At 37.1% G+C, this 13268-nt stretch overlaps 3 protein-coding genes across 4 annotated transcripts; all 3 read right to left on the reverse strand.

Annotated features, from left to right (window-relative positions):
• Positions 1 to 770: 770 nt before the first annotated feature.
• Positions 771 to 3270, reverse strand: LOC103961921 (putative kinase-like protein TMKL1). Its single transcript, XM_009374564.3, has 2 exons — positions 2210 to 3270; positions 771 to 1631 (listed from the first exon to the last, which is right to left on the reverse strand). Exons 1-2 carry the CDS (start codon positions 2694 to 2696, stop codon positions 1024 to 1026), a joined length of 1095 nt encoding a protein of 364 aa, XP_009372839.1. The 5' UTR covers positions 2697 to 3270; the 3' UTR covers positions 771 to 1023.
• A 3064-nt stretch (positions 3271 to 6334) lies between these two features.
• On the reverse strand, positions 6335 to 8970 carry LOC103961920 (acid phosphatase 1). The gene is made up of 3 exons (XM_009374562.3): positions 8193 to 8970; positions 7559 to 7768; positions 6335 to 6745 (listed from the first exon to the last, which is right to left on the reverse strand). Exons 1-3 carry the CDS (start codon positions 8603 to 8605, stop codon positions 6568 to 6570), a joined length of 801 nt encoding a protein of 266 aa, XP_009372837.1. The 5' UTR covers positions 8606 to 8970; the 3' UTR covers positions 6335 to 6567.
• Positions 8971 to 9697: 727 nt separating this feature from the next.
• LOC103961919 (ubiquinol-cytochrome-c reductase complex assembly factor 1-like) lies at positions 9698 to 12731 on the reverse strand. Of its 2 annotated transcripts, none has more exons than XM_009374560.3 (8): positions 12538 to 12731; positions 12144 to 12327; positions 11697 to 11910; positions 11163 to 11329; positions 10370 to 10494; positions 10170 to 10230; positions 10016 to 10064; positions 9698 to 9905 (listed from the first exon to the last, which is right to left on the reverse strand). In XM_009374560.3, exons 2-8 carry the CDS (start codon positions 12315 to 12317, stop codon positions 9826 to 9828), a joined length of 870 nt encoding a protein of 289 aa, XP_009372835.1. In that variant the 5' UTR covers positions 12318 to 12327; positions 12538 to 12731; the 3' UTR covers positions 9698 to 9825. The 2 variants fall into 2 exon arrangements, with proteins under 2 accessions (XP_009372835.1, XP_009372836.1); XM_009374561.3 differs by having other exon boundaries at positions 12144 to 12417.
• Between the last annotated feature and the right edge of the window lie 537 nt (positions 12732 to 13268).

A 13268-nucleotide genomic window follows, 5' to 3' on the forward strand; every position in this document is an offset into this window, starting at 1 on the left:
ATCCAATTGCATTTAATTTGATGTGATGAAACGAAAGAAGTTTCCAATTTTCAAATCTTAGAACAGTTCAAGTTAAATTATTTTAGGACAAGTTGGCAGGCCTGTTAACGTACGAATGCACCATCGACATTGCTGATGTTATATAAAGAACATGTCACATTTTTGTAGCCACAATGTTATTAACGCATTACTGATGAGATTGAGATATAAAATATCCATTTTCAATGAAAAAAATAAGATGTATGTTACATAACCGAGCTACGAAGTGTAAATTGTTAGGTCATAAAAGGTGCGATCTTAAACTAATAAGGTTTTTGGTTTTGCAGGGTCGGGAAAATGAACATTTATCGTATGCAGTTTTACTTTTGCTTTCCAAAAAAACTATTTCTATGACTCAAACCTGTGAACCTTTGGATTTAGAAATGAGCAAATTTGGATTTAGAAATGAGCAAATGTTTACTGCTCACCTTTGATTAAAGGTTCCTTCTTTTATAATGTGTGCTCGACAATATGAAGGCTAGGTGGACCATATGGAATCCTTTGTCTGAAGCTGCTCATGCTTAGCAATAAAGAAATATGCAATCTGACTAACTAAATCACCAACTTCTCATCCTTAATTTGTCTGATGGCTGAAATGTGATTTCTCCGTAAACTGAAGTTTCCAACTTTTTGAGGTAGGACAAGATATGGATCAGTTCCGACGAAAGAAAGATAAAGAAAATTAAATGTTTTGGCGTTTAGAGCACATCTATATTTTTACTATACATGTCTATGTCAATATGGTCATTGTTGTTGGCATGGCCATCAATCACGCAAATTTTACAAAATACAGATATCTTGAAATCAGGGGAAACTTAATTACACCCGAAATGTTAATGTGACGATAACTCAAGTCAACGTCAACCAAGCACTTCCATGAGTTCAATTGTTTTACACGACAGTGCGTTATTGGCTCGAAATAACGTAATAGTGCCATCCTAGGTGTAGTTGCTACTTATCCTACCCAAACAATGCTCATAGTGTTCAGTTTCTTCCGATATCTTCAAGCTTCCACAGAACTTTCTTGGTGTTTGGTCTAAGCGTTGGAGAAGGAGCACAACATGCCATAGCAAGCTGAAAGAATTTGAGAATCTGTTCTCTAGTGACCGGGATTTCACCGTCGCCGACGCCGACGCCGCTATTGAGAAGCAAATCTGGATGGAATAAGTCATGGATTTTATGTCCAAGCACTGCATTTCTCATGAAATTTGGCAAACTAAAATCCTCGTCGGGTGTAGTTGGATTTTGATTAATTGGTTCCTTCCCTGTGAGCAATTCAAGCAGTACAACCCCAAGACTGTATATATCAGTCTCTTCATTCGCATCCCGCATTTTTATCAGCTCAGGTGCTTTGTAGCCTTCGGATGCTGAGACTTCAAGCATTTCCTGGCCAGCAGTTGGATTCAACAGAAGATGCAAGCTGAAATCCGAGATGAAAGGGCGATAATGGCGGTCCAAGAGTATGTTTTTCGACTTGAGATTGCCGTGAATTATTGGCTTTTCGAAGCCAGTGTGAAGGTGATCCAAGCCTTTGGCTATACCAATTGAGATCCTATAGATTATGGGCCATCTGTGAGAGTCAGGGTTGCTTTCTGCCATTGAAAACAAAGGTTTGTCTATCAGTTTATAGTTAAATGGGAACTAAAAATATACAGGCAAAGACAACTTCTAAGAGGAAATCTCCAAAATTTGGCAATGATAAGAACATATGGAGATGTCACTGCAGTGGTATCCCAACTAAATCACGCAATGTCACATGGAGAAAGTTTAAACGATTTACAGCTTGGAATCCCGCTACAATGACATCCCGATGTAGGAAAGTTTCTTTCCGACAGGCAATATATATGAATTATGAAGGAAAGAATCCAAATATGGTTGTAGAACACGCACAAAGGAGATCAAATTTATGCAGACAAAAACAGAATAGTTAAAAGCAGAACATGGAAATCAATGTGCAGAACAGATTTTTCAAGCCTAAACTTTTTGATTTGATTTTTTTGAAATACAATGACAAAGACCCAATTGAGTAAAAACTCTAGTTTCCTAATAAAACCAAACAAAAAAAGGGATTCAAGTTTCTTTCCCATCACATTCTTGGCATTTTCTGGGCAACCAAACAGAACAAAAGCAAAAACAGACCAAACAAGGCAAGAGAAATTAGAATCATCACCTCTCACAAATTGAGCCAGATTGCCGCGCCAATAAAACGGATGAATCAGAAGCTTCTCACCTCTCGGCCCTGCATAAAATCCCAAAAGAGGCACCAAATTATGATGCCTTACGGACCCCAAATGCCGAACAACTTCACCAAAATCTTCAACTTTTGCAGTGCAAACAGGCCTCATAAACCTCAGCAACTTTACTGAGTTGCTGCTCTGCAACAAAGCCTTATACAGCGTGCCATAGTTCGATTTTCCGATCACTTCCCCCGGAGCATCGAGAATGTCACAGACTGTGAGGTCCTCCCCATCCTGAAAAGTCACCAGCTCCTCCTCTGCCTCCACAACTTCCTCTTGCTTCTGCTCTGTTTTTTCCACATCTTTTTGCTCACCTTTTCCAGTTTTCTTGCAGCAAAAGTAGATGAAAAGCAGGAAAAACACCAAAGTTGTCGATGAAGTCAGTGCAACAATCAAAGTTAGTATCTGGGTTCTGTTCATTGTGTCAAAAAATGCAATTTCTTCATGTGAAATATTGGAGGAAACCCCAACTGAGAGATCTGGCTTTGATGTGGTGAGTTGAGAAAGTCATGAACATATTGCAGGTGTGGATAGTTTTCATGGAGAAAGACTTGAATGCAAGTAGGAGTAGAAGACAAGGAAGTTGAGATGGGATTGCCTTTTTAGTTGAGAGTGTGTGGAATCCAAGACTTTCGGGAATTATGAGGGGGGAAATAATCTTTTTATTTACTGGGAAAACAGAATTTAGAGAATTTAGAGAGAGAGAGAGAGAGAGAGAGAGAGAGAGGTGATGGTGTTGGAGAAGGGGAGAGATGAGAAGATGAGCTGTATGGCAGAAAACTTGGAAGACGGATCTAAGGCATGTGATGTTGCATCTGTTTTGAGTGTTGTATTTGTGCTTTGAGTGTGTGAAAGATCACTTTGGCCACCAAACCAATATTCCTCATGTCATTTGTGCATGGACCTTATCTCTTTTTTCTGACTGATATGCCAATGGAAGGAAGGAATAGTGAGATTTGGAAGTTGGAGACAAAAAGTGATTACCTTCGTAGAAAGTGGTATTTTTTCTTTCTTTTCTTAAAGCAAATGACGCGCACTTAAAGTGTTTAAAAGCGTTATATCTGTGTACATTTAAAATTTTGTGTTCTGAAGCAGAATTAGTTTAGTATCGTTTAAATAATATTAAAAAGTTGATGCCTTAATTGTATTTGATAAATAAATTTTTTTTTTTTAAATCATGGATCTAAAACAGTAGAAGGGAGAAGCAGCTCAAGCCATGCTTTTACCGGAAGTGTTTTTCTTTCATTAGAGACAGGTGAACAATATCAATTAATGAAACTTTCATACTAACAATCCTACCCTCAATGCTTTTTTTTTTTTGGGTTAAACGCACTTTAAGCACTATAGTTTAGCAAACACTTATATTTTTCTTTCACAACGATTTATTTCCACACTACAACAGAAATAATTTAAAAGAAAAAAAACACAGTAACCCCAAACTAGTCCGCAAATAATTATACTTAAAAGAAGGTAAAAAATAACCATATCTGCATCTGAACCTTTGCGTTCGATTTTATTACATCACACGTTGTAAAATTGGATTTGATCATTAAAGAAGTGAAGGGGGTCAAGGAAGGAGCGATGTCACATCAACTATGCTGTGGAGTTCCTGTCATTTTATTATAAAAACCAAGGGGACATCTACGACTTTCATAAATTTGTAGCTGCAAAGTCGTTACAAAATACGCGCATCTTAATTTCCCTTACTTTGGAAGCAATTTTTTTTTACATTTTGTTCATATTTAATCAATAAGTTACAAGGTTATTGTCGTTTATCAAACTATTGGCAGAGTAAGAAATTGGAGACCATTTTCAGATCCAAATTTGTTCAATTATTATGAATCAATATGTTAAAAAAGAAAAACAATGTTGACGCATGACCTAGATTAGATGTACTTCGTTTGCTCGGTTGAGCAAAAGTTTGCTTTTGAATTTATTTTGCGTTTACAACAAAACAATGAAATAACAACGGAAAAATTGCTTTTTTGTAATCATTACAAGTTTGAGTCGTAAAAACAGTTTTGTTGCAAATTAAGAGCGATAGATATTTTCCCTCTCCTTCGACTCTTGCAAAGAGAAAGCTTTGTTTGCTTAGGTTGTCCTTTAGGAAGGAAATTCTATGATTTTTGGTACCACAAGGTCAATCTATTTTAAATATTGGACTATGACGCTACAGTAACTACAATATGTTCTATGTGAGTTGCTTTACGTGTGTGGCTTAACATTTATAATGGGCAGAATTATTATTCAACAAGAAAAAATGTCCCCAATTTTCTTATTTTAAAATGGAGATCGGTTGGTGGCTTTGGAAGGCAATTCATCATTTTGAGGACGAGAAAGACTTATAAAGGCGTTTCAGCCTTTTGCTGACCATCATCGTGTGATTCACCAATGACAGAAATTGAACTCGAGACGTGACGTGTGAAATACGGGCTTGAATTTTATCCTCAATCATTAGAAAATTGTCTTGTTGACAAAATTTTAAATTTCTAGTTGCAATTACTAAATACAAATTAGTGTTTCTTCATAATTAATTTGTAATTATGAAGGTTAAGTGGCGGTTGGAGGAGACAGTTGCAAATTAATAAGTGGCGGTTGGAGGCAATTTGTTAATTTACGGCGGGGATTGATGAGTTGTTTGGTGGCCCTCATCAGTCATCAATGTGGTGTTTTTGGGCCCACCTTCTCTTTATCAAAATCAAACGCGTAGGACCGGATCTCCCCACCGCGTGAGGCATGATGCTTTGGGGCCATGTCAAACGAAGTGTAGTCACTACAGACACGTGTGCTCCATTTACTGGATCTTAATTAATTTAATAATGTGCTTAAATTCTCTCAGGAGTGAGTTCGGTTTTATTCAATTTAATTTTTTTTGTCAAAATTGAAAATCAAACTAAAATTATTATTCTGCTCAGTTTAGTTTTTGTAATTTTTATTTTCTTTTGGTTCGGCTTTTTTTTGTTCTGTATGGTTTTTTTTCTCAAATTATTTTTCCTTTTAACCTATAAATTGAAGAGAAAATGAAGGAAAAAAATAATAATCTAGAGATAGGACTTTAATATATTTGAGCCTAACGTTGAGTTTCGCTGACTTTGGATTAAAATTAGACTAATGGTTAACTTGAAATTAAGCTTGAAAAATGAATATTGAGCATAAGTAAATAAAAAATATTAATTTATATCTCAGCTGATTCGATTTTCTTTTCAATCGGTTTTTTTTTTTTTTTTTTTTTTTTCCGGTTGTGGTTCAGTTTTCTATCACCTTTTTTTTCGGTTTTCCGAGCTCACCCCAGTTTGTTGGGACAAGATGAGTATTTGTTTTGCCAACACAACATCAACTTACCCTATATTAATAGGGAATTGTTATTATCATTCCAAAACTTTCATTTGGTACTCTAAACTTCTTATAATTAGAAAGACAAATACATTTGTGAGGAGTGTAAAATAAAATTTTTGAAGTGTTAAAAACAGTTCTCTATTAATAATACACCCAAAGATGGCCCCAAAAACTTAAGTCCAAGGTATAAGAGAAAAATATTATTCTCAACCTAATTAATCTGATTTGAAAGTCAATTTTAGACGGCACTAAATATGACCCTAACCCTCAGCCAGTATGGCCTTCAATGCTCAGACATTGACTGACTCAATGGACAGCAATTGGTCACAACATTTTTCCCCTCACACAAAAAGTTAGGGTTTGGGGCACCAAAATATACGAGAAAATTGGAGTAATCATCCTTTAATTTTGGCCAAATTGAAGCTTTGGTCCTTGAATTGAAAATTCTTGACTATTGGTTCCTAAACTTATTATGCTATGAAGCAATGATCATTTTGACTAACTCCACAAGACCCACCTAAATTAAAGGGTTTTGAAGGGACCAAAAATAGATAGAAGTTCTAACGGAGTTAGCAAAAAAGGATCATTGCTCCACATTTTAACAAGTTCAGGAACCAAGACTCACAAACCTTTAGTTCAGGAACGAAGCTCCAATCGGACTAAAATTCAGGGACCATCGCTCCAATTATCTCCCAAACATATAAATTAATAATACAACAAAGTACTCACACAAGTGGTCCAGTACAATTCCAAGCAGCCAAAGAGCTCCATTACAATTTTCTCTCTGAAATGGGATTCCAATATATATGATGCAGTTTGATATGAACAACTCACTGTTTTATGTGTGTGTGTGTGGCATCATGAATTAAATCGGTACAAGCTGCACAACAATTATACGACAGCTTCATTTGCATAAATCGGTTCGATAGTTTTGAAACGAATGATGCCTACCCTATCATGGAATATAATACATAGGATTCGGAAGCTTGAACGAGCGGAGGGAGACTGAGGTACCCAGTAAATCACTCCACTGGTCCCCGGAATTCCCAAGTATTCTATATCCCTCCTTTTCCATCTCACCCCTCTTCTCGGACTTGTAAATCGTCGCCAGTTTCTCGCGGTCATCAGCGGACCTGCACAGTATGAAAAACATAGGATTCAGAATTTCAGATGATCATTACTAAGCTGGTACAAGGACCTAAAGCACAATCACCTAAAGTCAAAAGCTTTATGGTAGCATATATAACGAGCATTGTCTTAAAATGAAAGCCTCGAGTTTACGCTCTATGTTCAAATGATTTCGAGAACAAAGGGAAGAGAGGAGAGAATAACGGTGATCATAAAAAAAATTGGCGGATGATGAGCTTGTATACCCGACTGAAAGCTTTACATTTTTACTTCCATCCTTATTTTATTCAGACATGATCATCAAACAACACTGAGATGAAAAGCACATGATGCCATGATATTTTACAGATTTAGGAAAAGGGAACCAAACATTTAACCGGAAAGCAGGATGAAATCATCAAAACAGTGCACCAACCACCCCTAACAAAGCCACTGGGTCTAATTATCAAACAAAAATCAAAATAATTAAAGCCATTGTTTCATCTAGGTAATACATTAGGCCTGTAGGGGAGGTGTGTCCTTAATATCGATGTGTGACTAATGTATATGCATATGCGCAGGACATAACTAAAAACCAAATCATATTTTCATCTGATTGAAACAACATTCTTCCATTTCAATTATTTCTAATTCTAAGCAAGTAATTATGCAGGAAAGTTACAGCAACTAGACAGGTAATCTAACTTTTCTTCGAATTTACAACGATTACTTATGCTAAGACAGTCAAATGCAATAGATATATGGACACTTAAACTAGTCAGGCAATGCAGTAAAACAATTCAGTTCCATATCAATTCATAAAAGACATTCGTACTCACCTCAAAATAAGCTTATGCCAATCTCGAAACCCTGCATTGTTCAGATTCTCAACGGTAACCTTCCTTTTCCCTTCAGTGCGCCCCGTGAGCAAGAAGACCTTAAAACCCAAACTCAAGACCTCTTCATAGAGTTTCAAGCTGGACTTTACGGCAGGCGCCATGGCCTTCTCAACCCACTTATCAAACTCCACATTATCAAAAACCTCCAAGCTACAAAATTACACACAATATCCACATCAGCACATAAATATATTGTCATCAAAAAACGAAAGAACTCAAACCAACAAATGATGATAAAATTCAATGAAATTTAGAAAACAGGATTCTGGTTATACTTTTCAAACAACATGAACATTTCCAGTTGATAGATTTCTAGATATTATCTGCGTTACAAGTTCCTACATTCCAATTTTCTTCCGAATACTTGGCTATAAAACCGCCGTCTGCAACTCTTGATACAAATTTTCATGACAAAAATTCTCATTCAACTAATTCACTTAGATAACTAGAAGGGTCCGTTTCATTGAAATTCTACTATTATTAAGTTCCAAGCAATCAAAATTCAATAATTTGCTACACAATCCAATAATCCAAACAAAATTTAAATTTCTCAAGGGAAGTCGAAGAATCATACCCGTAACCATGGTCAGCATAATAGGGAAGATTAGAGAGCAACGTGTCATCAATGTCGAAAATCCACACATCCTTTCCATCACCATTCAACTCAACACTCTTGGCGTAAAGCCCAGCCTCCTTAGACACCCTTTCGAGATCGAACCCGTAAGCCCGACCCGTCAAGTAATCCTTGACATACTCCGCACACTCCTCCGGGATTGTTTTCCAGGGATTGACATTGTTTGCTTCCACAGAAAATCTCCAGCTGGCGCAGTGTAATCTGATCTCATCCTCCAATTCCTTGGACTGGGTCTCGGTGATTTCTTGGTATTCAAGGATCAACGGCCGCGGCAGGAGGTGGGAGTCGAAGGTCTCGTGAGAAAACGCGACGGAAAGCAGGGAAAAAAGAAGAAAAATTTTCAAACACTTCATGGTGGTCGGAGGAGAAAGACTGCGAATTTGGGTGAATTTGAAGAAATCAAATTCTGGGTATTGGAGAAGATTGAAGAAGATTTTGTGGTTATATCTGAAAATCGGTGGAGGGAATGTCGGGAAAGCGAAATCTGAAAGAAAAGGAAAACGAAATCTGAAAGAAAAGGAAAACGTGTTTCTTTAGTGCGCGAAGGAGAAACCCCTAATGGAATAGTAACCTCTGAGGTTTAGGTTTAAAGAGGACAACTTGGAGGGTGTGGCGTGCGAGTGAAGTCAATATAGAGAGAGAAAGAGGAGAGAGAGAGGAACTGAACTGAAACAAGAAGATTTGAAAGTTGGGGTTTTTACAGAGGTTGACGGAAGAGCCCTGAGACGTAGCACGTAAGCATATAGAATATATGAAGGGAAGAAAGATGCTCACATATTCTGGGAAATGTGGGACCCAGCCAATGGGTAGCAGGGGGCAAATTTTGACATTTAATATAAGAGTAAGCCCATTAATAATCAGGCCCTAAGCCCATTAATAATTAGGCCTCTAAGCCCATTAATAATCAGGCTCCGAAGTCTGTGTGATATATGAAGGAAAAGCCCAAACCCAAAAACAGACCTTCAGGTCAATGTTTTAATAAGGCTAAAATGTAATGTCGCTTTTACCCTACTAATTACATAAAATGCAAAAGGTGTTTCTTGACATTTCGTAGCTTAGTTGTGCTATTTATCACAAGAAATTTTTTGGTGTACCTAGATCACCGCTATTGTGTAGTAACACTACATAATCCTAATTGGAAAAGCAGAAAAATTGGTTTTCTCACGTGTTTGACAAACTAGAGCAAAAACGCCATAGCCTCTCCCTTTGTAGAACTTGCTTGAAAATGCTTTTAAAACGATTGAAAACGCATTTAGAGAATGTTTTTGAATTCCAAAAGCACTTGAAGTAGGGTTTTCAAGATTCACTTGAGTTTTTACTAAGAATTGGTTTCAAAAATATTTTCATCAAATTCTTTCAATCATTTTAAAAGCACTTACAAACGAACTTGTAATCTCCATCTTATTGAATCACGGTTTCAAGAATAAAAAATATAAAAATAACAATAAAAACAAAATTAAAGTTAATTTTGATAATTGCACAAATATTTTATTTTGATCGTCTTTTACAAGTCCATGATTGGTGTAAAGTTTCCTTCCAAACAACGGGAACTTGAAAGTGAGTAGCTGGGTTCTCACTTGGATGCCTCCGATTTCGGTTTCTCGCCCTTCAGCGGAGTAAACATGAAATTACCAGAAAACATAGCTTCCTTGTCTGCACATCCAAATTACAACGTTATATCTTGCGAAGAGATGGAGAGTTCTTGTGCAATCTCAACAGAACCGAATGCGGAACAGGAAACACAAAGAACAAACAAGGGATACCTGTTAAGGACAGGCAAGAAAGTTCCCGGCGAATGTATCTTGCCATAGCCTGCATGTACACAAACTTTCATTCTAACTCTATGCATCATATAAGAGAGTTATTAGTTAATGCTAAAAGCCGTTGAAAGTTTGCCAGTCAAGGAAGAGAACATGCCTGGACTGCTCGTGATGCATCTCCAGTTGGTTGTGATGAACCATCGTCAGAAAAGACATTCCTGCAACATCGGTGCAGAAGGTTAATACGTATCCCATGATTAAATGTATGACAATTTTTATGTTGGGGCTAGGGAGGGCTGATGATGTATATATTATTAAAGGTGGGTGAACAATGGACCGAGCTTGGTAAAGATTTACCTCCATATCACATTTTGCAGATCATCAAGTTTAGCCTCCGGAAGCACGGCAGCATCATAAGCAACAATATTTCCATAGAATATCTTCTCCAAGTCCTTCATCCATCTAGTCAGTAGTAAGTTGACCTAAGATTTCAAGGGTAAATTAATCAAACAGCATGCTTAACGGTAAATCCTATGCTCTAATATACTGCACCAATGAACCTAATGCTGAAGTCTCAAATATTATTAGCCTCCTAGTATGTTGACTGAGCCAAGTATTTGGAAAATGTGCATAGAAGCACAAGTGTGTAACGTCAAAGATGTTAAACAGTCTCAGATATAGCTATTTATACATGTATGTATTTGAGAATTGAGCAGGCCAAACAAAGCATCTATTTTTGGTATTCATGTGCTTGAAAAAGAACCTGCAGATTCTAAGAGATAAATAAACAAATAACATTATCTGCGCATCAAGTGTCGACGGACCAATTTCATAACTGAGAAGAAGTTCTTCAAGTCATAGAAAGTGTAAGCAACCTCAGGCTTAATGGTAGGACACCCTAAAAATGATAAACACATATGGTATGGCAAGCATGTTCTCATAACTTCTTATGCCAAAAGCACAATAATTCAAACCTATGGTCATTGAGCCATAATACATAAAGAAAAGTTATTATCAACAGCTTATTGAGTTCTTTTCAAAGACAGATGAACTACATTTGAGGGTATCTAGAAATAACCTCATAAAAGCCAACTAAAGTGTCGTATTAAGTTCAAAGCAGAATATTTAAGTTTAACATAAGGGAACATACCCCAGCCTTAGACACCCTAAGTTCCACATCATGATTGTAAATCTCATATATGTGTTGCCCGAATTCAACACCATCCTTTCCCTCTTCTTTCAACCGGCGTAAGCAAAGCCACATATGAAGTACAAGTAGAGAGAACGTTGTCTTAAAGGTTTTCTCCAAATTGAATACTGCATATTTAGGGGAAAAGTTTAGTTCCTACACAAAGCTATGTAACTGATGTTATTTCAAGTAAAATTTCTTAACACATATAGACAGTTTCCTGGGCCAAAAAAAATAGAAAAATTATCATCTCCTACAGAAGGTGAGAATAATTTAGAAATGTATAAGATAAAATGGTTGATTCTTTTAAATTAAATGATGTGGAGGTGTTACTGCACAAACGCAGAAAACCCAATACGTCCTTTTTTGGCTACATAGAAATGTTTCCACAAAATACAGCCCATTCCCCCCTCAACCTTATGCTCATGTGAAAATTCCCCCACCCCATGTAATCATAAACGACTGGGAGAAAATAAATTGCGATGAAAAAATGACCTTCATAGATGCCCGGCTTATCAACTTGTGAAACAATTCGCTTATACACGACATTAGCCCCTCGAATAGACTTGCTTTGTTTGCTATAAAACAGCAACATCCTAAGAATTGCACGCTTAAAGCTCCCATATTGTGGCTCATCAATTCTCAATGGGGAGTCCGGGGCCAAAGCCAATGAGGAGGGCTTAGACCAAAACAATTTGTCCAAATTTACCTGTCCAACGTTGTTACACAAAGTCTCAACAATGAACAAAACAATAAATATATGCACACATAACCGCAGAAACACGGTCACAAGAAAACAGGTACGCCATTTAATGATTTAATTTCAGGATACTCTATGCCCATTAACAAGAAAACCAGCAAACCCGATTCAAATTACAACCAATAATTACTTAAATCAGAAAGCTTGATTACTAAAACCAAAAGGGTAGCTTCAAATCGTACCACTGGCTCGGCAGGTAGAGGTTTTTCCACAGTAAAAGCCGTATCGGGAGCAACTGCAGCAGCCCTGGCATAGGTTTGGCGCGAAACAACATAGAATTCGTTTCTGAGATTCAGGTTCTGCTGCGTACCCAGCCTCGAGAGCTGAGCAACAGCTCTGCTCCATCTCGGCAGCATCTCGAGCTCCCTATTCAAAGCATTCACAGAGACATTTCTTCAAACAAGTACAGGGCACAACAACACCGTACAGATATTCATCTTAAACACATTAATCGACCTAAACAACCAGAAATCCAGGATCAATATTTTCCCGCTTTCATTTATTTTCTCGGCAACCAAACAGAAAACAAACACAAATCAGTATTGAAAATCAGTTGACAAGGAAATGTGCAGGTACCTTAGATTGAAATTCCAAAGGTTTTGAGTTGCAGTTGATGGAAATGCTTGAGAGTTTTGTGATTCCAAAACCCTACAGAGGAGTGCGCGAATGAGAAACGGACCGGGAAGGAGGAGCGCGCGTAGTAAAAAAAACTAACGGGAGCGACTGCGTAGGCGTGGAAGTCCGGCAAACCCCATGTTCTCTTGCCCTTTTTTTCCTCAACTAATTAGAAAGGGCTTATGTTGTTGAAGGCCTGTATCGGATTCCATCGAATAAGCCCAATGGGCCGAACATGGTCTCTACATTTCCAAACTCTGATAGTACATCCACGACGTCTCTATATACTAACTTATGCGTTTACTAACACGTTAAATTCAATAATTTAACACCCCCTACCTGACAGAACCCTACAAAGTTTCGAGGAGTGGGGGAATTGGACTAAGGCAGTAAAGCACACAATGAATATGTCATAATAATTTTGTATCGTCATCCACACGAGTCATCTCACTTATAAATAAAGAAATATAAACCGTAACATTAAGCAAGAGTTGTAAAAAGAACATTTATCTGGTCATTTTTATAAAGAAAAACTAAGAGCTTAAAAACTTTAAATTTTAACGATAAGAACAAAATAGAGTAAAATTAATAGTACCAGGATTAACTTTTTAATGTAAAAATATTATTTTTCGTTACAATAAAAAGTACCGTAGTTTTTTGTTAAAACTCTATTTTTATAAACTATGGACTGT

Source organism: the organism of the source record quoted next, unplaced genomic scaffold (assembly GCF_019419815.1).
Source record: "Pyrus x bretschneideri cultivar Hongxiangsu unplaced genomic scaffold, Pyrus_bretschneideri_v1 Contig4, whole genome shotgun sequence".
Taxonomy (NCBI): domain Eukaryota; kingdom Viridiplantae; phylum Streptophyta; class Magnoliopsida; order Rosales; family Rosaceae; genus Pyrus; species Pyrus x bretschneideri.